Source organism: Alexandromys fortis, unplaced genomic scaffold (genome assembly GCF_014885135.2).
Source record: "Alexandromys fortis isolate MF-2015 unplaced genomic scaffold, M_Fortis_MF-2015_v1.1 scaffold_312, whole genome shotgun sequence".
In the NCBI taxonomy this organism is placed as follows: domain Eukaryota; kingdom Metazoa; phylum Chordata; class Mammalia; order Rodentia; family Cricetidae; genus Alexandromys; species Alexandromys fortis.
The window spans coordinates 738,034-765,099 of record NW_026068184.1 but is presented as its reverse complement, the minus strand read 5'-3'; the positions used below and the strand labels follow the sequence as shown (position 1 = coordinate 765,099).

At 47.7% G+C, this 27,066-nt stretch overlaps 1 protein-coding gene across 4 annotated transcripts; it reads left to right on the top strand.

The window, feature by feature from the left end:
• Positions 1 to 30: 30 nt before the first annotated feature.
• Positions 31 to 26,721, top strand: Styxl1 (serine/threonine/tyrosine interacting like 1). 4 transcript variants are annotated; one of them, XM_050129264.1, is made up of 9 exons: positions 31 to 183; positions 7,331 to 7,434; positions 8,231 to 8,292; positions 11,445 to 11,616; positions 18,937 to 19,082; positions 20,080 to 20,225; positions 21,873 to 21,970; positions 23,347 to 23,459; positions 26,471 to 26,721. In XM_050129264.1, the coding sequence occupies exons 2-9, from the start codon at positions 7,332 to 7,334 to the stop codon at positions 26,600 to 26,602; spliced, it is 972 nt and encodes a 323-aa protein (XP_049985221.1). In that variant the 5' UTR covers positions 31 to 183; position 7,331; the 3' UTR covers positions 26,603 to 26,721. The 4 variants fall into 4 exon arrangements, with proteins under 4 accessions (XP_049985221.1, XP_049985220.1, XP_049985222.1 ...); XM_050129263.1 differs by having other exon boundaries at positions 7,328 to 7,434; XM_050129265.1 differs by lacking the exon at positions 23,347 to 23,459 and having other exon boundaries at positions 7,328 to 7,434.
• Positions 26,722 to 27,066: the final 345 nt, after the last annotated feature.

The window sequence follows — 27,066 nt, the reverse complement described above, 5'->3', positions numbered from 1 at the left end:
GGTCTGGTCCCGGGCTCCTCCCCGCCCACTTTGAGGCTCGCCCGCTAGTACTGTCGCGTGAATTAGACGGACTCGCGGGGACGCCCCTAGCAACCCGGTGCTTGGAGGACGTGAGGCGCTCTCCCCAGAGCGCGGAGAAGACAGGCGCTAGGTTAGAAGCGCCTTCCAGGAGCCGTTTCCCAGGTGGGGCTCCGGACACGTCCTGCCGGGGAACCCGACCAAAGTCGCGCCGCAGGTCAGGCGGCCCCCGAGCCTCTGACCTCAGCCGAGCCCAGCCTCCCTGCCTCCGGAGCGAGGCTGGAGTGGGTTCTGGGGAGCCGAGGAAAGTTCCGGGGCGGGGTGGGCAGCATTTCCCCACTCCACCGGGTCAGTGCCGTCAGTCCCACAAGCTGCACAGAGCCTTGCTGACTTTGCAGGCTTCGCACACACCCTGCTGGTATCAGCAAATTCTAGCACTGACTTAGCGACAGGGGATGTCTAGGACCACCATCCTGTGGTGAGGAGGAGACTGTAACTCGGGCTTTGGCCCGGTCTCTACCCCTCGAACCCGCCAGTAGTGCGGGCGAGGGCAAACATTTTAAAGTTTACCGGGCGGTGGTGGCGCAATGCCTTTAATCCCAGCACTCGGGACGCAGAGGCAAGAGAATTTCTGATTTCGAGGCCAGCCTGGACTGTATGGTGAGTTCCAGGACAGCCAGGGCTCCACAGGGAAATTGTCTCGAACCCCTCCCCCCCAAAAAAAAACCAATATATCAGGGCTATAGAGAGATGATTCAGTGGTTAAGAGCACGTGCTGCTCTTGCAGAGTTCAGAGCCTTGAAAAGTTACCAGGTGTCTCATAACCTCCTTAACTCTAGCTCCAGGGATAGCCATCACCTCTGGCCACTGTCGGTACCTACATTCACCTGCACATACCCACAGAGACAAAAATAAACGGAATTAAAGATGGTAAAAATGTAAAATTAAGGGTCAGTAGAGAACACCTGAAGAATGACAGCTGAGGTTGACCTCTGGTTCATGCACATGCACACACGGCACACATGTAAAAAGATGTTCCAGATCATTACCAGGTGTGAAGGTTCAGGTCTGTAATCCTAGTACTCAGGAGGCTGCAGGAGGAGGATTGTTATGAGTTTGAAGCCAGCCTGAAACGCTGTTCAAAAAATCCAAAACAACAACACAAAAAAAGTCCAGGATCTGGGAGTAGCGAAGGGACTGGATGGGAGGGCATGGGGTTGGGTTTGATAAAAACACTTTATACATATGTGAAATTCTCAAACAATAAAATATAAATTCGGTGTTGTAGCTCCGCTTGAGCAGGTTTGTAATCCCACGTTCTTGGAGGCTGAAGCAGGATAGTAGCAAGTTCAAGATCTGCCTGGGTCAAGTAGGGAGACCTTGTCTCAAAATAGGAAATAAAAGGAGGCTAGAGTACAGCTCAGTGGTAGAGTACTTTCCTGCTAGTCTACCCCCAGTCATATTGGCATGTGCACACACACACACACACACACACACACACACCAGTTCAGTTTGAGGGGCAGACAGTCGTACCATAGCCTGCTGCCTCAGTGGACGACTATAACACCTACATCAGTGACAGTCTGACTGGGGACAGTGACAGAAAGCCAGAGTTGGGGTAACAAACGACATGAGAGCTTAAGAACAACCAACACATAAAAGCTCACAATGACCGACTTGCCCTCCCTTCCCTGGCCTCCACCTCTTTGCTGGATTGGCCTAGTCTTGGAGCTGGGGATGCCTTCTCTGGTTCTTTACTGCTTTTAGGTATGACTCGAGTGACATGGGGCAACAGTTGGAGAAGTGAGCCAGTGCTATGAGAACCTGGGGAAATAGGTTTGGAGTGGAGGTCATGTTAATGAACCTTCTGAACCACTTGCCAGGAGAATGGGTCGATTTTAATGTAACCCCTGGAGGAGGGAGGTGTCTCTTCCAGAAACTTGCCCAGAATTAGTGGGCTGGTGAGATGACTCAGTGGGCAAAGAAGCTTGCTTGCCAAGCCTCACAACCTGAGTTCAAATCAGGACCCACACAGTGGAACCAGAGGACCAACATGCTGTTGATTCTTCAGTAGTGGGAAGTATGTAGGCAAGGGAATGGAGGAGGCCGAAAAATGTAGTCCTGTATTCGGAGACACATTCTTTCTGTTGGGGTGGAGGTGTTTGGGTAAGCACTGACCTTGATCTTGTCTCTGTGCCTGTGCTCTGGAAATTCTTTAAGTTTCTGACCTCAGCTAGGGGTCAAGAGCTATGTATTATTATTAAAAGCAGTAGTAGTAGTATTTACTTTTGTTTTTCAAGACAGGATTTCTCTGTATGTAATCCTGACTGTCCTAAAACTCACTTTGTAGACCAGACTGGCCTTGAACTCAAAGATCCACCTGCCTCTGCATCCCAAATATGCCACCACTGCCTGGCTTTTTTTTTTCTTTCTTTCTTTCTTTCTTGGTTTATTGAGACTAGTTTTTCTCTGTAGCTTTGGACCCTGTCCTGGAATTCACTCTGTAGACCAGGATGGCCTTGAACTCACAGAGATCCACCTGCCTCTGCCTCCGAGTGCTGGGATTAAAGGTGTGCACCACCACCTGACTGGATATTATTATTTTTAAGGCAGGTTTTCATGTACCCCAGGCTGTCTTTAGACTTTTTGTGTAGTCAAGGATGGGCCTTGAACTCCTGATCTTCCTGCCTCTAACTCTAGAGTGTTGGGATTACAGGCTTGCACGGCTATTCCCAGTTTATACAGTGCTGGTTATGGAATCTAGGGCCTTGAGAACGATAGGCAAACACTGTACCCACAGAGTTCATCTCTTTTTTTGTTTGTCTGACTTGAGACCAGTCTGAGAGTGGGCCTCATTGAATTCTGTTAGAGCCGAGGGAGTTAGAGGAAGTTGGAAACATCAGATGATTCTGGGCGCCTGAAAACCAGTCCAGCAACTTGGATCTTCTTCCTTAGGATGTGTCCAGCAAGAGCTTTGAGACATCACAAGCTGTTAGGAGGAAACAGGCTTGGTTTAAATGCACAGGATCCCAGGGCCTGAGGGTAGCAGGGAATGGAGTGGCTGGGAGACTACATAACGAGATGGCTAAGATGTGAAGGACGGGGTAGTCAGAGAAGTGCAGAGGGTGGGACCAGTGCAAAGCAGGTCACAAGGGTAGAGGGTAAGAGTTGTGGTTAACCAGGCCTGCAGCATGAATGACAGGGATGTGGAGTGGTCTGGGGGTGTGCATTGGTTGGTAGAGAACTTGCCTAGTGAGCAATAAGTCTGGGGTTGTATCCTTGGCACCTCATAAAGCAGACGTGTGCATGGTGGTGCCAGCCTCTATTCCCAGCTAGTAGGAAGCCGCTAGTTCGTTTCCCGGCCACACAGACTCCCAGAATAATCACACAGAAACTATATTATTTAAATTACTGCTTAAAAATTAGCTTTAGCTTCTTATTGACTAGCTCTTACATCTTAATTTAATCCATTTCTATTAATCTGTGTATCACATGGCTGTAACTTACCGGCAAGGTTCTGTCTGGCATCTGTCTTTGTCAGGGCTACATGGCTTCTCTCGACTCTGCCTTCTTTCTCCCAGCATTCAGTTTATTTTCCCTGCCTAACTCTACTCTACCCTATCACAGGCCAAGACAGCTTCTTTATTCATTAATCACATACACAGAAGGACTTCCCACATCACCCAACAATTAAGAAGCACAGGCAGGAGTAGAGGAAGATGGGGAATTCATCCTTAACTCCATAAGAGAGTTTGAGGTCAGCCTGGGCTACATGAGAACCTGTCTCAAAACTAAAATAAAAAGAGACGTGGGTGTGCTAAAAGATAGCTCAGTGGTTAAGAGTTTGTACTGCTCTTGCAGAGGACCTGATTCAGTTCTCAGCACCCACTCAATTGCCTATAACTCTAGTTCTAGGGGATCCATCGCCTTCTCTTGACCCCCTTTAGCACCTGTATTTACTTGTATTACTTGCACATAAGCACACACACACATATACAAGTACACATGCATGCACAAAGACCTAAATAAAAACAAAACTAAATCCTTTCAGTCAATCAGCAAAATACTCTACAGGCTTGCCTACAGACCAATCTGATGGGGGCATTTTTTCAGTTAAGGTTCCTTCTTCCAAAATGACCCTTGCTTGTCTCAAGCTGAGATAAAACTAGCCAGCACAACCACACAAACAGAGGATGGTAGTGCATGCAAGATTGTAGTCCCAGCACTCAAGAGGCCTGAGATGGCTTCAGGAGCATCAAGTTCAAGACCATCCTCTGCCTGCAGGCTCCTCCCCTCTGTATCCTGGCTACACGCTTGTCTAGTGACTTACTACCTCCTATCTTCTCTATCCACTCTATCTGAAATGATTTAATAGTTGGAAAAAAAATTCTGTCCACCTCTCTTAAAACCAAGTTATTGTTCCGATTTTGCATCCATCTGTGGCTCCATGGCAGGCTCTGTGCTCAGTGCTTTGACCCTCAGCATAATTCACGTTGAGTGAGCTGAGCTACCGTAAGTCATCCCAGCACTCAGGAAGCTAAGGCAGGGGGATCTTGTGTTCGAGGCTCTGCTTTTAAAAAGCATAACAAAGGAGAAGGCAACTGTGAAGTCAACTCGGATCTTTACCAAAAAAAAAAAAAAAAAGTTACATTTTTATTTATGTTGTGTACATGCGTGGGGCAGGGGGCATCCGAATATCATGGTTCGTGTGTGGAAGTCAGGGTGGTTCAGGAATGTGAGAATGTCTTTTTCTGAGAAATATGTTTAAAATTTGCCTTTATAAATCACACTTGTACCCACCCAGCCTGTACCCAAGTTAGTAGTGTACTTGGAGATCATTTATACCTACTCCTTCTGCCTACACCCTGTGTACTCAACCTGATCAGAACCAACTGACCCCTGAGAAAACGTTGTAATCCGACTCACTCTGCTTTGGACTTGCAATGCCTTTCACTCCTATAAGCTCAGCTGAAGCACAGCCTCAGTTGGACCATATTTCCCGTTCCTCCTCTGTGACTCCCTCATGGCCCTGACTCCAAACAGTGTCTGTGTGGATGAGATGTGATGAGCAGGTCATGGCCATGCCCTAGAAGCAGCGAGACATGGAAAGCAGTGTCCTCTCACCCCGCATACATAGGAACATGCGGATACAGCAGCGTAATCATCTCTGGCTGTGCCTTTGTGTTCTTTTCTGGGTCAGCAAGGCCAGAAGAAAGTTTTCTCCCTTATGAGCCCCTGTAAAAGAGGCTCCTTCCTTTTTGTTACCATACCTGTTGTGTTGTTAATTATATAAAGAGGGCTCCTTTATTCTGGACCACTCTCTTAGACTTAGATCTCAACAGGAGAGGCCAGCACTTCTGAATAGCAAAGGCCAGCGGACGCTGTCTTTCTCTCCTTATGCAGGTTGTTTTCCCCTTCCGCTGTGTGAATCCTGGGAATCAAACTCAGGTCATCAGGGTTGTTGGCAGGCACCTTTGCCCCCTGAGCCATCTCACCATTCTTTAAGTCGTTGCAGCATTTGGATTGTCCCTGGTTACCAGGTGTATCACAGCAGTCTAACATCCTGGTCACTGAGCTAATAAACTCTGAAGTTAATTCAATATTGAGGCTCCATCACCAGGCCCCTTGAGTTTCCTGTTTTCTATACGTGCCTGCATTTGGAAACTATAGTATCTGGCTTTGCTACTTCTTTATCTCTCTTCCTCAATTCTCTTCCCCACCCCAGGTGAATGGTGACTTCTGACCTCCCATTGCTGGTAGAGTGGGGTTAAAAGTAGAGATGGGGCGGGAAAGTTCCCATGCTGAGTTGGGCTGACTCATTTTCCCACACAGTGCTTTCGTGAATCTTTCTTGTCTGCAGTTCCCCTGGCTGAGCATGGTCATATATCAGTCTTCCTGTCTTCAAAGCCATGACCCATGGTTTCTCAAATCTTCCACCAGTGATGATTGGTCCTTTGCCCCTTTAGGTAGTAAACCTGTGTGTGTGTGTGTGTGTGTGTGTGTGTGTGTGTGTGTGTGCATGCGCACACACATAATATACAAGCATGTAAAGGCCAGAGAGCAGCCTTAGTTGTCATTCTCAGATAATGTTCACTTTTGTATCTTAAGACAAGGTTTTACTGTGTAGATCAGGAAGCTCTGCCTCCTAAAGGTTCCAAAACAGAACTACTAGCTGGGGACCAGGTATTCAAGCATGTAGGCCTTTGGGGGCCATGTCACACCAAAGCATAATAACAAAGGCAGGGAAAAACAGAAAGCAAGAAGCCTCACTGACAGCAATTAAATTAGCCCCTGATGATGTTTTAGGCTCAGATGATAGCGCTAGAGATGGATAGAGCTGACCAGCTTGGACTCCATTAGGAGGTGAAGTTTATAGATCGTATGGGAGGGAGTAGGAGGGAACTAGGTCTGCAACAGGAGGGCTGCAGTGACTGGGCAGGGAATGGTGTTGTTTATGACTAAAGAATAACCAGGTGTTAGAGGTGCGGCATATATGTGTATAAGTTTTGGCATGGCAGTTTGGGTGGGGTTAGAGAGACAACTCAGTTGATAAAATACTTGCCATCCAAGTCTACAGACCTGAGTTCAATTTCTAACACTCATATAAAAAGCCAGATGATACGTGTACACATGCACATACACACGCACGCATGCATGCGCACATACACACGCACGCAGACATGCATACACACACACACACACACACACACACAGACATAAGTTTCCATCCCACCCGATCCTGCAGCCATCCAATCCCAAAGAAACATACAGAGACTTATATTAATTGCAAATTGTTTGGCCTATTAGCTCAGGCTTTTATTAACTCGTTTTTACAACTTAAATTAACCCATAATTCTTGTCTAACCATGTGGCTAACCACCACCAAGAAGTATGCTGCTAGCTGCTCATAAACACAATTTAAGTGTTTGGTGACAGGGCCTGCCTCTTAAAAGAGCCACCATGCAGGTCTTGAGAGCTACTGACATATCTCAGACAGGGCATTTGTCTAACATTCAGGTGCCCTACGCTTAATTCCTAATACATACACACACACACACACATACAAACAGAGAGAGAGAATCAAATAGTAACTTTATCATATTTGGTATTTTATGGCTGCATAAATCATAATAACATTTGCATATTTATACAATATATGCATATTCATATACATGCTTGGCAAGCACTTTGTCAACTGAGCTACAGCTCTAGCCCCTTCTAATTTTTGAAGTGTTTAATTCAGTTTCTCATTTTCTGGTCATTGGTCCAAGAAAGATGTGTTAACTTGTGCACGGTTGATTCTTCCCAGTAGGATGGCTGAGTTGCTCTTCTGTGAGCCAACAGAACTCTATAACATCTTGAATCAGGTCTCAAAGCTGTCCAGACTAGCTGAGCCCAACTACCTCTGTTTACTGGGTAAGTGGAAAACAGCAGCACACCAGCCCAAACACACATACCAGCATCAACATACAGACACACAACACATACACCAAAACACTCCAAAACAAACACCCGCACACATAGCCAGTTAACCACACACAGTTAACCAATGGGTATGTTGGTAGTGCAGGCTGGTGGTCCCAGCACTAAGACTTCTCAGGCTCCCTGGGTTACATGGTGAAACTCTGTCTCAAAGAAAAGCTGGATAGTGGGGCACGCTTTTAATCCCAGCACTTGAGAGGCAGAGGCAGGTGGATCTCTGTGACTGGGAGGCCAGCCTGGTCTACAGACTGAGTTCCAGGACAGCCAGGGCTAAACAGAGAAACAACCCTGTCTCGGAAACCAAAGGGGTGAAAAAGATAGAAAGAAAAAGAAAAAAGAAAGGAAGAGAAAAAGAAGAAAGGAAGATGTAGAGGTGGTGTAGTTAAAGGGATTTTTTTTCTGTTTTAAGACAAAGTCTAGGGACTAGAGAGATGGCCCCGTGGGTAAAGGAACCCACATAGGAGAAAGATAACTGACTCCACAGGTATCCTCTGATCCCCACTGTGTGTGGCATGTGTGCACCCTCCAGTGCACACATAAATGTAGAAAGTATTCATTTGAAGATGAGAGTCTTACTGTGAAGCCCTGGCTGCCTTCAGACTTCCAGTCTTCCTGCCTCCATGGCCCACTGCACACACTAGGTGTGGAGATCACAGCTGTGTTTGGAGTGGACAATTACTCCCCTACCCACCAGTGTTCCCATTCTGAGTTCAACTCTTTTCTTTCTCAGATGTTCGATCCAAAAGACAGTATGACGAGAGCCACGTGATCACGGCCCGCAGAGTAAAGAAGGTATCAGCTATCAGAGGCAGGCAGCCGGGGGGCCTTGCAGGAGGAGAGGGACGCTTTGTCCTGGTCCACAGGGGGCATTAGCTGTGAGAGGCAGGTTGTCAGGGATGGTACATGTCCCGCGGATCCCTCCCACATCCCCTGAGTTCATTCTGGTAGACACTCGCTGTTCCTGCCATTGTTAAGTAGGCATCATGGCCTACAGTCAGGGTGTCTGGGAACTGAGGTCCACACAGCCTGTGTACGTACGACTTGGCTGTGAGCTTGGTGCTGGGTCTACTTTGTCTAGTCTCAGGCATCTGGTAGGTAGTCAGTACAGATTGTTGGCACATGCAGACCAGTGACCAGAGAGAGGCCTTCCCTCTGCCTCTCTCAGACACTTCCCAATCTTTGTTTACCATTTGTTTGTTTGTATGTTATGTGATCATGTGTGTGTATACGTATTATGTAATTGTGTATGTGTATTATATGATCATGTGTATATTATGTGATCATATGATTGTGTGTGTCTGTGTTCATGTGCCTAAGTATATATGTGTGTGATATATGTATGGTGTATGTGTAGTGTGTGTCTGTATGTGTGTGTGTGTCTGTGTGTATATTATGTGATTGTGTGAGTGTATGTATTATGTGATCATGTGTATATATGAGTGTGTGTGTGTATGTGTGTGGAATGGTGTATGTGTGATGTGTGTGTAAATGTATTTATGTATTATGGTTGTATAGGTGCACTATGTAATCATGTATGTGTATTGCATGATTGTGTGTGTATTATGTTTTTTTGTTTGTTTTTCAAGACAGGGTTTCTCTGTATAATGGCCCTGGCTGTCCTGGAACTTGCTCTGTAGACCAGACTGGCCTCGAACTCTGTGGTTGTCCTGCCTCTGCCTTCCAAGTGCTGGAATTAAAGGCATGCGCCACCACTGCTGTGCATGTGTATATCATGTGGTCATGTGATCGTGTGTGTTTAGGTAAGCCAAAGGATGGTAGTTATCTTCCTCTATCACTTTTCATCTTATGTTTCTTAAGATTTTTATTGCATTATTATTTTTTGAAAAGTGTGTGTGTGTGTGTGTGTGTGTGTGTGTGTACATGTTTGTACATGAGTGCAGATGCCTGCAGAGTTCAGAAGAGGACATTGGATCCATTGAACCCCTTACAGCTTGAGTTACAGGCAGATATAAGCCACCCAAGGTAGGTGCTGGGAATCAAACTCAAGTTTTCTTCAGGTGTAGCTAGTGCTCTTAACTCTAGCCCCCTTTATTACACACCCTCCCCACCGTGTGTGTGTGTGTGTGTGTGTGTGTGTGTGTGTGTGTGTATCCGTCCCCAGGCCCTGACCCCTGCCTCTCTCTGTGGGGCGTGGGTATGTATCTGGGCCTGGCCAGGCCATGCCACATTTGTGGAGCTCAGAACATAACCTCTACATGTGGGTCCAAGGAATTGAACTTACATCCTCAGGCTTGTCAGCAAGCACCTTACCCTGCTGAGCCCTCTCACTGGCCCTCATTCTTATTTATTTGTTTGTTTGTTTATTTATTGGTTTTTCAAGACACGATTTCTCAGTACTGGAACTTGCTCTGTAGACCAGGCTGGCCTTGAACTCACAGAGACCCACCTGCCTCCTAGGATTAAAGGTGTGTGCCACCACCACCTGACCCTTATTTATTATTAGCCAGAGTCTTGGCCTAGGTGTCCTTGATCTCTTGAGCCTCCTGCTTCAGCTTCCCAATGCTGGGACGTCACATGTTGACCCCCACCAAGCCACAGGCATCTTCCTGAATGTTCTCTTGAGCTTCTAGACCAATGAGATTTCTCCCCTTTGAGTTGCAGAGATCCTTGTTGGTCTGGACTTCTGTGACCCTTAACTTTCTGCCTTGACACTATTCTATAAAGTAGAATACATGGACACTTGTCATAGCCTCCTGCCCTCTCCAGGTAACCTCACACCTTCCCCAGGTAAGCTCTTCCCTTCCCAGGTGACCTCACCCCTCCAGGTGAGCTTGTCCCTTCCTAGTTGACCTCACCCCTTCCCCAGGTGACCTCCCTCCCTCCCCAGGTGACCTCACCCCTTCCCCTGATGAGTTTGTCTTCTCCTCAGATGAGCTCATCACCTCAGTACACAACACGTTTCTTAGTTACTTTTCTCATCTTTGTTGTGACAAAACCCTTGAGGGAAGCGATTACAGGAAGTAAGGGTGTGGGTATTTGAGCTTGCAGTTGAGGGATATGGTCCTGTCCTAGTGGGGTAGGCATGTAAGCCAACAGGGTCACATTTTGTTCATAATCAGGAAGCAGAGAATGGACCAGAAATGAGGCTGGATTATAAAAATCTCAAATTTAGCCCTGTGGTGGTGGCGCACGCCTTTAATCCCAGCACTTGGGAAGCAGAGGCAGGTGGAGTTCTGTGAGTTTGAGGCCAGCCTGTTCACAACACTACACAGAGAAACCCTGTCTCAACCACCATACCCTCACCCCCATGAAAAAAATAAAAAGAGAGAGAGAAAGTGAGCACCAGCATTTTCTCTGCTTCCTGACTATGGACACAGCGTGACCAGCCACCTCACACTCCAGTAGCCACACCTCATCCCCACAATTAACTGTATCCGCAAACTATGAGCCAGAATGAACCTCTTCCTGTAAACTGCTCTCCTCAGACATTCTGTCACAGCGGTGGGGACAGTCAGAAATATGATTAGAGACTAAACAGAAGACCCAAGTCCCTGCCATCCCATATCCTGCATTTGATCTCATGGTACTCTTGGTGACATTCACTTGCTCGAGACTTCTGCTTCAAGACTCAAGTTGTCTTATCATCTTCATGAATGATTTTGGTTTTGGATCTACTGCCAACATCTCTCGTTCATCAGCCACAGTGCCTCTGAGGAGCTGTGTGTTCAATAATGAACCAACCATTCTCCAGCCAGGCCATCTCCTGTCTAGTCTCCTGCTGCTGTCCTTCTTAGTGGAGGGTAGGGGAGACCCCTCTGGGGTTCCAGAGATTCTTCCATCTATTAATGGTATTTCTGGCTCAGGAGTCAGCAAGGGAAGGAGGACAGGACTCCTCCAACCACCACCTCAAGCTCCTCTGGATGTTGTGCAGGGACAGTATACCCAGCTGAGCTCCCAGCAACAAGTCTGTGTTGTTTCCTCAGAAAGACAACCAGTACCTTATCCCGGAGTCCGTGGATCTGGAGTGCGTGAGATACTGCATCGTGTATGACAGCAACACCAGTTCCCTGGAACTGCACATCCGGCGGCAATATGAAGAGGAAGACGAGGATGAAGACAAGAAAAGAGAGGGCAATGACGACAACGAGAACACTGGTAATGACACCCCAAGAGAGCTCTTCTTCTTAGTGTTTTGGTCGTTTTGGTGTTGTTTGAGAAAGGGTCTCTCTTATGTATCCCAGACTGTCCTGGAGCTCTGTAGACCAGGCTGGCCTCAAACTCACAGATATCCGCCTGCCTCTTCCTTCTTAGTGCTGGGATCACAGACATGTACAGTCTCATGCCTGGATCACGCAGTGCTGGGATCGGAGCCCAGAGTTTCAAGCATGCTAGACAAGCACTTTACCAAGGGAGCCACACCCCCAGCCTTCCTAGGTGGGTTTTTGCACTCATTTTTGTGTGGCTGTGACCACATTCCCGAGGGAAACAGAGGAGGAAGAATGAATGATTTTAGTTTTATTTCCATGTGTGTGCACAGGTCTGTGGAGACCAGAGGTCAACCTCAAGTGTCAGTCATCAAGTGCCATCCTCCTTGTTTTCGAGACTGTCTTTGCCGGCCTGGAGAGTGCTAAGAAGGCTAGGTGGTTAGCCAGTGCCACTCGGGTCTACCTGTCCCTGCCTTCCTGGTGCTGGGATCTCAAAAGTGTGCCACTATGCCTGGCTTTATCACACAGGCTCTAGGGGTTGAACTCAGGTCCTCAGTTTGCAAGGCTAACACTTTACCAACTAAGCCATCTCCTGCATACATGCGTACCTCCACACATGCAAAAACATGCACACACACAGGAAAGATAGAAGAAGAGAAAGAGGAGGAGGATGAAGAACAGGAGGAAGAGGACGAAAGAGAAGGTGAAGTTACCCACATGCCTGGCAAGTGAGCTCTGTATCACTGTGCAACAAATGATCCAAAAATCAGTGGCCCTAAAGGACAATATGCTAATTATCATAGCCTTGGGCCCAGAATTCAGGGGCCATTCAGCAGGAGACCCATTGTTTCTCCAGAGGTTATAATCCAAGTGTCAGCCGGGGCCAGGTGTGGTAGCACATGTGTGTAATCCCAGCACTGGGGAGACTGAAGCAGGAGGATTGCTCTGAGTTTCAGGACAGCCTGGGCTGCAGAGTGAGACCATGTTTCAAATGGAAACAAAACAAAACACACACACACACACACACACACAAACAAAAAACTGGTCTGGAACTGTAGCTTAGGTAGCAGAGTGCTTACCTAGCATGCATGGAGTACTTGGTCCACCATGTACTGGGTGTGATGGTGCACACTTTGATGTGGAGGCAGGATGAACAGAAGCTCAAGGCTGATAGCAGCTACTAGCAAATTCAGGGTCAGGCGGGGGTATATAAAACCCTGTTTCAAAGTAAATAGTGGAGGGGTTAGAGAAATGGCTCAGAGGTTAAGAGCATTGCCTGCTCTTCCAAAGGTCTTGAGTTCAATTCCCAGCAACCACATGGTCGCTCACAACCATCTGCATTGAGGTCTGGTGCCCTCTTCTGGCCTGCAGGCATACACACAGACAGAATATTGTATACATAATGAATAAATTTTTTAAAAAAAGTAAATAGTGGAGTGTAATGGTAGACACATTTAATTCCAACACTCAGGAGGAAGAGGCAGGTGGATCTCTGTGAGTTTGAGGCTAGCCTGGTCTACATAGCAAGTTCTAGGCCAGCCAGAGCTATATAGTGAAACTCTATCTTAGTAAACAAATAAAATCTGATCAGGCCACCAATCCTCAATACTATGCAAAGACCGGAGCCAGCAGGATGGCTCAGCAGGCAAATGCACTTGCCTCCAAACTTAACAACTTCAATTTGATCCCCAGGACCCCACATGGTGGAAGGAGAGAATTTGCTCCTACAAGTTGTCCCCTGACTTCCACATGTGTTTGCAATACATGCACATACATTTACACAGAGAGATGAATAAAGGAATACAAAATTAAAAGACTCCACAAAAGCCGGGTGGTGGTGGCGCACGCCTTTAATCCCAGCACTCGGGAGGCAGAGGCAGGCGGATCTCTGTGAGTTCGAGACCAGCCTGGTCTAGTTCCAGGACAGGCTCCAAAACCACAGAGAAACCCTGTCTCGAAAAACCAAAAAAGACTCCACAAAAGCACATGTAGTCAGCTCCAAGATACTTCATTAAAAATTTGAAGCTGTTTATCGTTTTTTTCAACCCCATGTTGATGGGATGAGAAGGCCGTTGACCCTTCTTGCCACTGGGTGGCACTAAGATTCCACCTTTAACAACATCGTCATCGAGACTCTTTCTAAGTGGTCTTTGACTTGGAAATTTCTTCTTCCATGTGTGGGTTCCTTTGGGCTACAGTTTGTAGATATTTGCTAGTTTTGAATCGGTCTCTTGTAGCCCAGCTAACCTCCAGTTCACTAACTATATAGCTGAGGATGATCTTGAACTTCTGAAGTCCCTTTCTCTATCTTCTGAGTGCTAGAATTACAGGTATGTGCCTCCGTGTCATATGCAGTGCTGGGGGTGGACCCAGGGCCTTGGGCATGATAACTAGGCAAGCTCTCTACCAACTGAGCTATGCCCCTAGCCCTTTGTTTGTTTGTGCATTTTGGGCTGGAGAGATGGCTCAGTGATTTAATAGCATGGACTGCTCTTGCAGAGGACTTGAGTTGGAGTCCCAGCATTTATGTAGGGGGACTCGCAACTGCAGCTTCAGGGCATCTGACCCTCTAGTGTGTGAGGGCTCCCCAGACACATAATTAAAACTTTTTAGAAATTATGTTTTATGTACATATGGTGTGTGTGTGTGAAACATGCTATAGCGTATGTGGATTCTGCCATGTAAGTCCTAGGGATCAGACCCAGATGGTCAGGCGGCTTGTGCCTTTACTCTCTGAGCCATCTCTTTGGCCCCACCTTTTTTGAGATAGGGTCTCACATAGCCCAGGCTGTCCGCGACATCACTGTAGCTTAAACTTCTGACCCAGTGCTGGACTTGCTGGTTTGTGTGACATGCCCAGCTTGTTCATAGTTTCACCCTGGATCACTAAGGACCTGGGCTGGTGAGGTGGCCCAGCAATAAAGGTGCTTGCTACAAAGCCTGACAACTTGAGTTCGATCCCTGGACTCACATGGAAGGAGAGAACCACCTTTCACAAGTTGACCTCTCACTTCCATATACATGCTATGGTAGATGCATGCCTCCCACAAGTAAGTAAATAAGTAAATAAATGAGTGTAATTTAAAAAAAATATTTTTACTCTGTAAAGGGGTGGCATTGTGCTATTGAGTTTCCTACTCAGAAAGAGACCACAACCAAATGTAGCATCTCCACTCTAGGCGACTTTCCTCTGTTAAAATATTGGTGCCTTTCAGGTTGGATCTGGTGGCACACACTTATAATCCCAGCATTCAGGAAACAGAATAGGAAGTTCTCTGTGAATTCCAGGCCAACCTGATCTACATAGGGAGTATATAGGCCAGCCAGGGCTATGTAGTGAGACTCTGTCTCAAAAAAAGAAGAAACAAACAAAAGGATGCCTTTGTGAAGCAGGGTTCTAGAATGGTACCTTTCAGCCAGGTGTGGCAGTGCACACCTGACGCACTACCACTACCAGTACAGGGATCAAATTGCTATCCGCCTGCCTCCATCTCTGGAGATGGAATTGCAGGTTTGTACCAACATGCCCAGCTGCTATTCTTGATAAAACAGTAAGCATGGCAGCTTCTGAAACTGCTTGGTGAAGTAGCTGGGTTCTGTGGCAGTCCCCAGTTATCACTAATGTTGACCCTGTAGTTGTGGACTGTAGGTCTCTAGAGGTGGAGAGGCGGATATCTAGGCTAAAGGTAATAGCCTCATTGTGGCCTGGGACTTCTAGCCCAGCTCCCCTGTGGCCTCTGACCCACTAGTCTCTTGCTCAAGAGAGATATGCTGGTGCCCTGTAGCCTACTGTATGGATTTGGGGACCTCTAGCCAGGTCCCATGGGGATGGGGGGTGACTTCTGCCTGAACACCTCCCACCATGGTTTACAGACCAAGGTTCATCCTCCAGATAGGTCCCTGTCATTTATGTCCTGATCAGTCCCTTCTGGAAGTGTCCTTGTCTTTGAGAACAGTTCAGTTTATTTAATCAAACGCATTTATTTTCTTTCCCTAGTTGATTTTCCTTTGAACTTAAGGAGGCCGGAGGATAGCGTTAGGTGTTGATCCTCGGGTGCTCTTCTCTTTCTAACAAGTAAATTATGTTGTTTTTTAGAGTGGGGTGTCCAGAGCTTGTGTGGGTATCAGCCGGAGTCAGTTCTCTCCTTCTACCACACAGGTCTTGAGATGGAACTCTGGTCATTTAACTTGGTGACAGTCGCCTTTACACACTGAACCATCTTCCTGGCCCCACCTTACTTTTTGAGTCTCTTGTTACGTATAATTCACCGGTTGAGCTGGGCTGTCCTGCCGTGGAGCTCCAGGGATCTGTCCATCTACACTGATGGGATCATTGATGTGATTACCAGCACACACGAGCAAGCCCAGCGTTTTTATGTGGATTCTGGGATGGAACTCAGGTTTTCAGGCTTCCGTGATGCTGTCCTGACTGAGCCGTCTTCCCAGTCCCAGGAAGTCGGTTTGGAGAACAGAGCCATGGCCTTCTCCTGCTAGTGGACTGACTCTTCAGGGTCTGTAGACCAATTTTCCTGGACCAGTGGCTGAGGCAGGATGGTGCAGACACTCTGTGAAAGCCGTGCCAGGTCTCTCTCCATTAGTGACTTTCCTGCTCCTGCTGTGACAGAAGAGCTAGCAGGACCAAGAGAGAGCAGGGATGGGTTCTGGCTCATGGCTCCAGAGGGTCGGAGTGGAGTGGAGGAGGCTGTTCAATTCATGATTAACCGGAAAGCAGAGAGCAGGGATGAGCATTTATGCTCTGCCAGTTAACCCACCTCACGTGTGTGTGCACGTAGGGGATGGACACGCGTGCCGTGACGTGCATGTGGAAGTCAGAGGACAGTGGGCAGGAGTTGGTTCTCTCCTACCCCTTGGCTTTCAGAGGTGGAATTCAGGTCCTCTGGGTTGGCAGCAAACACCTGGACCCTCTGAGCCATCTCACTGGCCCTCCATTTCCTCTTTTCATCTGTCCCAGCACCCAGCCATGAAATGGTGCCACCACACTCACGATAGATTTTCCGTCCTCGGGTAATTCTCCCTGGAAACACCCTCACATTTGCATCCACTGATATGTCTCCGCAGTGTCCAGACAAGTGGATATTGAATATTAACTGTTGTATAGCATAATTACAATTCAGGAAAGAGTTTAAGGTCTAAATTTATATGAAACCATCAAAAGAGGATCACATGGTAGAAGAAGAGAATAGACTCCTGCTACATGACTGATTTCCACATATGACACAGTTACAGTCTCTCTCTGCAGCCAGGCACAGTGACACATGCCTGCAACCCCCACACTCAGGAGGCTGAGTCAGGAGCATAATGAAGATAATGAGTTCCAGGCAGACTGAGCTACATAGACCTCATCTCACAAACTACAAGAGGATGTCACTGCACACTCTCTAGGGTGGGCATAATAAAAAAGACACATGATAACAAATGTTGATGAGCATGTGGAGACACCAGAACCGTTATACACCATTGAACACAGTGTAAAGGGGCCTGGGCACAGTGGTTCATGACTGGCCACAGTTTCAAAGGCAAATCTGGGCTATGTAGTGAGTGCTATGAACAAACCCACAAGCTGAGTTCCATCTCTGGATCCCAAAATGGGGCCGGAGAAAGCCAACTCCTAAGGCTTGGCTTCTCATCTCCATGCCCGCACACACGCAATGCACACATGCCCGCACACACGCAATGCATACATGCATGCACACATGCATGCACACATGCCCGCACACACGCAATGCACACATGCATGCACACACGCAATGCACACATGCATGCACACATGCCCGCACACACACAATGCACACATGCATGCACACATGCCCGCACACACGCATGCACACACACAATGCACACATGCCCGCACACACGCAATGCACACATGCCCGCACACACGCAATGCACACATGCCCGCACACACACAATGCACACATGCATGCACACATGCCCACATACACACAATGCACACATGCCCGCACACACACAATGCACACATGCATGCACACATGCCCGCACACATGCCCGCACACACACAATGCACACATGCCTGCACACACACACCATTAAAAAGAAAATAAATCTTAGAAAAATAAAAAACTAACCCAAATCCAGACACTTGTGTCACACACCTTCAGTCCCAGCACTCAGGAGGCAGAAGCAGGTGGATCTCTGTGAGTTGGAGGCCAGCCTGGTCTACAGAGTAAGTTCCAGGACAGCCAGGGCTACACAGAAAAACCTCATCTTGAAAAACAAAACAAAAACAGCAACAACAAAACTAACCTGAACAAAACACAGTATAAGAACAGAATATAAAAAGGTCTAGTGTAAAGAAAGCAATGGTGATTCCTCAGAGGGTTGGGGTGCGTACTTCAAGGGAATGAGAGCACACCACACATAATAGCCCACAGTGGGAACAGCACAGATGGCTTTTTTGTTTTGTTTTGTTTTTGACTTTTGAGACAGGATTTCTCTGTGTAGCCCTGGATGTCCTGGAACTTGCTCTGTAGACCAGGCTGGCCTCAAACTCAAATCCACCTGCCTCTGCCTTCTGAGTGCTGGGATTAAAGATGTGTGCCACCACTACCTGGCCTCAGTACAGATGTCTTAATAAGCCAATGAATGGATGAAACAAAATGCAGTACATGCACAGAATGGAATATTATTTAATTATAACTAAGTATCATTGTTTAAGCACACGTATTGCTCTCATAGAGGACCTGAGTTCAGTTCCCAGAACCTGTGTCAGGTGGCTCACAACCACTTGTAACTCCAGAGGGATCAGGTGCCCTCTACTGGCTTCCATGGGTACCTGCACTCGTGTGCATAAACCCACATATATACATAATTAAAAATAATCAATAATCCAAGGCTGGAGAGATGACTCAGTGGTTAAGAGCACTGGTTGCTCTTTCTAGAGGACCTGGGTTTGATTCCCAGCATCCAAATACTTGTTCACACTGTCTATAACTCCAGTTCCTGGGGATCCCTTGCCCTGTTCTGACTTCTGCAGGCACTGCACACATGTGGCACACAGACATGCATGCAAGTAAAACACCCATAAATCCATATACAATTTTAAAAGCAAGTAAGTTTCCATTTGTGACGTTCTTCTCTGTACTTGACTCAGGCATTGCTTCCTAATTTTATTTGATGTGCCCCTTTACTTGGATTTCTAAGTAATTGGTTTTTAGATGGAAGTGCTATCCATTCTAACACTAGGCAAATGCTAAAACACCTTGTATATCTCTTTGGTCCCCACCCGTAGAACTCTTACCTGGACCTGCTGTGGAATTTGGACAGATGCTCACCCTCTTTACCCGCCAACCTGTCTATGTCCTTAGAGGAGGCTACGAGTGCTTCTCTGGCCTGTACCACTTCTTCCGGACCCAGAAGATCATCTGGATGCCCCAGGTGAGGCAAGAGGATGAGCGTTCACTACCAGGAAGTGAGGCTGGAGACTGACAGGTAAGTGGAGGCAGAAAGAGAGAAGATAGGGAGAGAGGACATAGGAGAAACGGGAGAGTGGAGAAATGAGCCCGGAACAACTGGGGAGTTCAGTCCATAATGACAAATTCAGAGTTAACACATTATGGAGAGGCCAAGCATGAGGCGCTAGAGACGGTGTGGTTTGGGGGGCAGTATGTTAAATCAGACAGTGCCAGAGTTGACTCTGAAATGTTCCCCATAGCATATGCCTTGAACAGTTTTCCCCAGTCAGAATCCCTCCTAGACAGTCACAAAGCCTTTGGGAGATGAAGTCTGGCAGGTGGAAGTAGGTCCTGGGGTGGGCAGCTTTCCTCACTGCCATGAACAGGACCCCACCACTGTGCCTTCCCCACTGTGATGGATTAAAATCTCTCTGAAACCGAGAGTCATGATAAACCTTTTCTTTTCTAGTCTTTTGTACCAAAAATGCTACTAGATTTCTTTTTTCTGATTACATTTATTTGTTTTGTGCTCTCTGTGTGTGTACATGCATGCTTACAAGTGCTGTGATGCATATTTGGAAATCAGATTGTCTTCTTTAAACATGTGGGGCACAAGGATTTGAATTCAAGTTGCTTGGCAGCAGGCACCAGCCTCAACTGGACAAGTTTTGGGCTACAGATTGTCAGTGCCAACGCTTGTGTGCATGGCCAGGTACAAACCAGTGCCATGAGGGCGTGGAGTGTCAGTGTGGAGACTCGTTCATGTACTGTGATGCTGTGGTCAGTCCTTGTTTACACCCTAGGCTCAGACTTTTTATGGGAGGTATTTGTTGTTGGTGTATTTGAAACTCAAGCTCCCGTCTCCTTCACTGCTCTGGGACTGCCCTTCTGAGGTCACCTTCAGAGCTACCCCTCCAGGGTTGGACCTCCCCTTCTCTTCTGTGGTGGACCCGTGGCAGCCTTCTTCCTTCCCCCTCCAGGAACTGGATGCCTTCCAGCCATACCCTGCTGAGATAATGCCAGGCAAGATCTTCCTGGGCAAATTCAGTCAAGCCTGCGATGCTAAGATTCACAAGGATTTGAAAATTAAAGCCCATGTCAATGTTTCCATGGAGGCAACACCCTAGTAAGTAAAGGTGATACTAGTGTGTGTGCGTGTGTGTGTGTGTGTGAGTGTGCACACACATGCATGGGCCTGTGCATATGGAGACCATGGGTTGATGTTGGGTGCCTTCCTCTGCCAGTCTCTACTTTATTTATTTATTTATTTACTTTCAGTTTTTTGAGACAGGGTTTCTTTGTGTAGTACTTGCTGTGTACACCATGCTGACCTTGAACTCACAGAGATCCTCTGCCTCCCGAATGCTGAGGGTAAAGACATGAGCCACCACTGTCTAGCTCTCCACTGAGGGAGAACACTGAGGTGTTCATGGACTGGACAATCTGGCTATCCAGCAAGCTTGGGGTATCTGTCTCGGTGCCCCCAGCCCTAGATTTACAGACGTGTGCCCCTATTAGCCCAGCTTTTTATGCAGATGCTGGGGATTGTAACGCAGGTCCTCACATTTGTGCAGCAGGCATTTTGCTGACTGGGTCTCCGCAGTTCATGATTTTTATTTTAGGGTAAGAGTCGTTAATTTATACATGTTTCTACGGCCATAGTTTGTTGTGGCTATTTTTTCCTTCAGTACTAGAGATTAAACCCAGATCTCTCACACACTGGACAAATGCTCTTCTGTTGAGCCAGCTCCATTCCTTCACTGGAAAGTTCCAGCAGAATGCTCTACCACTGAGCCAAGCTCCCAGCCCCTCACTGGGGGATTCTAGGCAGGGGCTCTACCACTGAGCCACGCTCCCAGCCCCTCACTGGGGGATTCTAGGCAGTGGCTCTACCACTGAGCCACGCCCCCAGCCCCTCACTGGGGGATCCTAGGCAGATGTCTTCTGTCAGACTTTCTCTCTGTATGTGCATTTGTGTGACTTTATGCACAGGCCAGATGACGACCTCCAGTGTCATTCTGCTGGAACTGTCCACATATTTTAAAAGACAGGGCCTCTTACTGGCCTAGAATTCACTAAGTAGGCTAAACTGGCTAGCCAGTGAGGCCAGGAATCCATTTGCCTCCACTTCCCAGTGCTGGGATTACAAGTGAAGGCCACCAAGCCTACTTTTTCTATGGGGGCTGGGGAATCACTCATGTCCTAATGCTTGCCTAGCAAGCCCTATATCAGCTGAGCCGTCTCCCCAGCCCCCAGGTAATGTTTCTACTGCTCCCTGCCATCCTCGTGTCCCAGTCACTCCCTTGTGGTCTCTGTGCTGTGGACAAGGGACCCCAGTGGGGCTGGCTGACTTTTTCTGGGGTGATGTGAAGAAAGTAGCATCTCTTTAGTCTGACACTAATGACAGACTGAAAACAAGGACACCAAAGTTCAGCATAGAGAACCAGTGAGTTTACTGTGGCTTCTTAACAGGTGCATGTGTAGGGAGATTAGAACTCACAGGGAGTGGAGTCAGGATTCATGATAGCTGTGGCTCGGACAGCTCCTCAGGCCAGAGAGTCCCTCTCACCTGCACTTGTTACTGCCTATATTGCTTGGGGATGGGCCTTGTGAATCTTGTAAGTTTCAGAAAGTTGCTGGGGTTTGCAGGTTTCTCAGTTCCTGAGACTTGAAAGTTTCCTTTACTTCCTGAGTCTTAAGAAGCCTCCCTTCTGGAAGGAATGGTCCAACCAAGCAGGAAACGGATACTTAACACCCCGCTGCCTTCCTCTAGTTTTGTAGGTGATGCAGACAAACTCTTGCATATCAAGATTGAGGATGCTTCCTATTCCAGCCTCTTCCGCTCTTTCCGTCACATCTGTCACTTCATGGGTAAGGAAAATTTCCAGATGGGGAGCACCCTTCTTGTGCTCACAAGTCTATCCCTGGCTGAGACCCCCCCAGGACTTGGGGAAGTACAAAATCTAGCACACCCAGCTGCTCCGAAGCCCTCAGCTGTGTGCACGTGAGCAGCTGAGGAGTGGCGTCCAGTGACAGCATCACACCGTGACCACGGCAACTCTAGTGAAGAAAACATCTAAGTGGGGTAGCTTGCTTCCTGTTTCAGAGGTTCACTCCATTATCATCATGACGGGGAGCACAGTGGTGTGTAGCCCACCATGATGCCGGAACTGAGAGTCCTTACAGCTTGATAGGCAGGCAGCAGGAAGTCAACTGGCATATTGGGCAGTATCCCTCAAAGCCTGCCCCCACAGTGACACACTTCCTCTAACGAGGTCATACCCACTCCAAGAAGGCCACACATCCTAATAATGCCACTCCTTATGAGACTGTGGGGGCCAGTTACATTCAAGCCACCACAGGGAAGGAAGGTCCCCAAACCATCCAGCTCTGATTCCCATCGTCCTTCATGTGTCTACTTGGCTCTGCTCTGACTTCCTACCTGGCATAGCAATGCTCTTCAGCTGCTTAGCACAACAAGGGCAGATCTTTCTATTAGACCCAGGGCTCAGAGCTGACCAGGAAAACCAAGATTCCTGGTAGAGCGAGGCTGAGTTGGGTCAGGAGTCTTGGCTGCCAGCATGGCACCAACTAGGCCCCCAGCCCAAGCTGCTGCTTGGATGGCTGGGAGTAGGGTAGTAGCCTCCTCCACCCTTATTTGTCCAGCAATTCATCACTTTCACCTATTTTTTTTTTTACTTTAAGAATGCAACCAGGGTGGAACATATGCTAGGTAAGTGTTCCACCTCTAAGCCACACCCCAGCCCCTCACTGGGGAATTCTAGGCAGGTGTTCTACCACTGAGTCACACCCCAGCTCCTCACTGGGGGATTCTAGGCAGGTGCTCTACCACTGAACTACACCCCAGCCCCTCCCTGGGGGATTCTAGGCAGGTGCTCTACTACTGAACTATGCCCCAACCCTTCTTTGGGGGGTTCTAGGACACCCTTACCCTGTCCTCTTTTTATCTTTTACTTTGACAGCATCTCCCTGTATTCTCCTAGGCTGGCCTTAAACTTTCAATCCTCCTCCTCCTCCTTCTCCTCCTCCTCCTCCTCCTCCTCCTCCTCCTCCTTCTTCTTCCTTCTTCCTTCTTCCTTCTTCTTCCTTCTTCTTCTTCCTTCTTTCTCTGAACATCTAGGATTCCAGGCCTGCACTGCTAGGCTGGCAAGGCTGGTCTCTTGATGGCCACTGAGGTCCCCAGGGAAGAGGGCCATGCATAGCCCTCTTGCTTCCTTTCTTTGCAGAACTTCACCTCCGGCTCCGCTCTGTCATCCTGGTCTTTTCCACCCAGGGCATCAGTCGCAGCAGTGCTGCTGTGGTGGCCTTCCTCATGCATTATAATGAGGAGACCTTGAAGGTATGTGTGGTGGGGCTGGGACTGCTGCTCGACTGGTAGAGTGCTCACCTGGCTTGCAAAAGTCTCTAGGTCCAAGCCAGCCATGGTAATTTATACCTTTAATCCCAGCACTCGAGGCAGAGGCCAGTAGAGGTCTGTGAGTCTGAGGCTAGTCTGGTCTACAGAGTGAATCCTGGGACAGCCAGGGCCATACATTGAGATTCTGTCTCAAACAAAGGCTCTAGGTTCAGTCCCCATCAACACATAAAGAGAGTATATTGGGGCAGGCCTGTAATCTTGGGACTATGACTGGAGAGGGAGGCAGGAAAATCAGTCGTTCAAGGTCTTTTTCAATTAAGGAGCAAGTTTGAGACCACCCTGGCTACATAATATCCTGTCTTTAAAAAGTATGTGTTCTGCTAGGTGGTGTTGGCACATGCCTTTAGTCCCAGCACTTGGGAGGGAGAGGCAGGTGGATCTCTGTGAATTTAAGGCCAGCCTGGTCTACAGAGTGAATTCTAGGACAGCCAGGAATACATAAAAAGCCCTGTCTCAAAAAACAAAAACAAAACAAACAATAAGTATTGTTCCCTGAGCCACAGATATCCTATGATGGGGTCCGAGCTAGATCTGGGCATACTTAGGACAGGAGCACTACCATAGGGTCTTAGTTTTAACAGGGAAGAGAACCCCAAAGTTTGGATGTTACCCAGCTTACAGCACTCAAGAGTAAGGTCCCTTTGCTTAGACTAGCAGCTTCAGGCTGTCAGGGGCTCAGCCAGTCTGGGCTCTGGATGACAGCCAACTATATGGCCCTTGTCTTAGTCATTTATTTGTTTTTTAGATTATCATTTATATTATTATTATTAGATTTATTATTTAGATTTATTTTCTCTTTAACTCTCTCTGTCTCTTTCTCTGTGTATCAGATCCTTTGGAGATGGAGTTATAGACAGCCTGTGCAACCCAGCATGGGTGCAACTCAGCTCCAGCCCTCTGCAAGAGCAGCCTAGGCTGTTTTTAGTTGCTGAGCAGTTTCTCCAGCCCCTAGTTTTTTCTTTTGTTGTAACAAAATAGTCCACAAAAGCAGCTTAAGGGAGAAAGGGTTAATTCTAGCCCACAGTTCTAGGTCATAATCCACAATTATGGGGGGAGGGTTTAAGGCAGCAGGAGCTTGAAACAGCTGGCCACATTGTATCACTGTCAGGAGGTGTGGAGTGATGCATGACTACTGCAGTTCTGCTTGGTGATGCATGCATACTGTAGCTCTGCTCACTGTTGAATGCATAACTGACCTCCCAAGTGCGCAGTGACGTGCACTCTCCATACATAGCATGCAACTGACCTTCCAAGTGTGCAGTGGCATATGCACCCCCCATACATGGCATGCAACTGACCTCACAAGTGTGCGGTGGCATGTGAATGCCCCATACATGGCATGCACACACATGATAATAACAAATATGTTTATTTTTGTTTTTTAAAAAAGATTTGCTTATTTTTATTTTATGTGCACTGGTGTTCCTCTGTGTGTCTGTATACAACATGCATGCAGTACCCGTGGAGACCAGAAGGGGAGTCAGATCCTCTGGAACTGGAGTTCTACCCACTTGTGAGCTACCATATGAGTCCTGGGAATTGAACCTGGGTCCTCTGGAAGAGCAGCAATTGGAGCAGCAACTTTAGAGCCATCCCTCTAGCTGGCATTTAGTGGCTTATTTGTTTTATTTTAGATAGGGTTCACTGTGTCGCATAGATTTTGCTACACTCATTAATAACCCAGGCCTAGCTGTAACTGGCTGTAGAATTCAGGCTTACAGAGAACTCATAATCCTTCTTCCTGTCCCAGCCTCCTGGGTGCTGGGGTTATAACTGTGTCCTATTGGCCCTGGCCCTTTTAAATCTTTTTATGTAATGGCATGTTCACAGTGACCCTGCAGCTTAAATACATTATGCTCCCCAGCTTCTTTCAGGTGTGGTAAGTCTGGGTGCTCTCTCCAGTGCTGCACAGCTACATATAGTACAGCAGGGATCCAAAGCCCATTGGCTCAGGCACAGCACCCACACTCCACGGGGCCCCACGGTAACAGGAAGAACACGGATGGCCTCGCTGACCCTCACCAAGTATGCCCTGGCAGGTGCTCCACACTTCCATTCCAGGGTAGACAGGGTGAGAGTCCCAGCAGATGTGTTAGGAGCTGAGGTATATAATAGGTTTAGGGGGCCAGCACCCTACCAATTAAGCCACACCCCCATACTTAATGACTTATAAATATGTACTTTAGCAGTAAGTACATTCAGGTTGTAAAACCAGCTTGTAAATGTTCACTTCTTGCAAAACTGATGTTCTGTGCCTAGTGATTGACAGCCTCCTGTTCTCTCCTAATCCCAGCCTCTGGCTCCTCTGCTTTATTTGCTGGGTCCAGTTTATCTGCATTCAATACTTACATAATTTATAATTTCCTTTTGTGTGTGTGTGCACGTGTTATTGTGCATGAGGATGTGTATAGGTGCCTATGAGTGTGTGCACACAGGTGTGTAGGCACATGTGAGTGTGTTGGGAATCGGAGGACAGCTTCAGCTATCACTCCTCGGGCATCATACACCTTTGATTTTCTTGGAGACAAGTTCTTTCATTGGCCGGTGCTCGCTCGCGCTCTCTCTCTCTCTCTCTCTCTCTCTCTCTCTCTCTCTCTCTCTCTCTCTCTCTGTCTCTCCTCCACAGTTAGGCTAGACTAGCTGACCAGTGAGCTTCAGGGATCCCATCTCCACTTCACCACACTGGGATTACAAGTGTGCCACCGCAAACAGCGTTTTTTCGTGGGCCCAGGGGACTGAACTCAGCTCCTCCTGTCTGCCTGGAAAATACCCTACCAGATGAGCTATCGCCCTAGCCCCTGTCCCAGCATCTTATCTTAAACTGTCATGTGGGCTTCTGGGGAGATGTCTCCTGACCCACTGAGGTGGTTGTAATCTGGTCTAGAAGGGTCCCGCCACCTGTCCTGAAATCTTGCTTATCTCTACATTCACAGAGGTCCTGGGCCCACGTGAAGAAATGCAAAAACAACATGCGTCCGAATCGGGGCTTGGTGGCTCAGCTGCTGGAGTGGGAGAAAGTTATCCATGGGGAATATATGACAGATATCTCTGATCCCATCTACTGACCTTCACCTGCAGCCGACCAGGGCGCTGAGGAACCTTGTTTCGGACTTTTAGTGGGTGGTGGGGATTAGGTACGCACTTGGAATGGTCCAGAAAAAGACCTTCACATCCTGAGGTTTCATGTCTGTGTCTTAAGACTGAGTCTCTTTTTATTTTCCCCTAATACTGGAGATTGAACCTAGAACAGTGATTCTCAACCTTCCTCGCGTTACGACCCTTTAACAGTTCCTCATGTGTGACCCCCCAACCATAATATTATTTTCATCGCTACTTCATAACTAATTTTGCTACCATTAAGAATCATAACGTAAACATCCGTGTTTTCCAGTGGTCTTAGGTGACTCCTGTGAAACGGCCAATCAACCCACAGGCTGAGAACACTGACAGGGAGCCTCATACATGTTAGGCAAGTCTTTTTTTCCCCCTGAGGCAGGGTTCCTCTGTGTAGCCTCTGTCCTGGAACTCC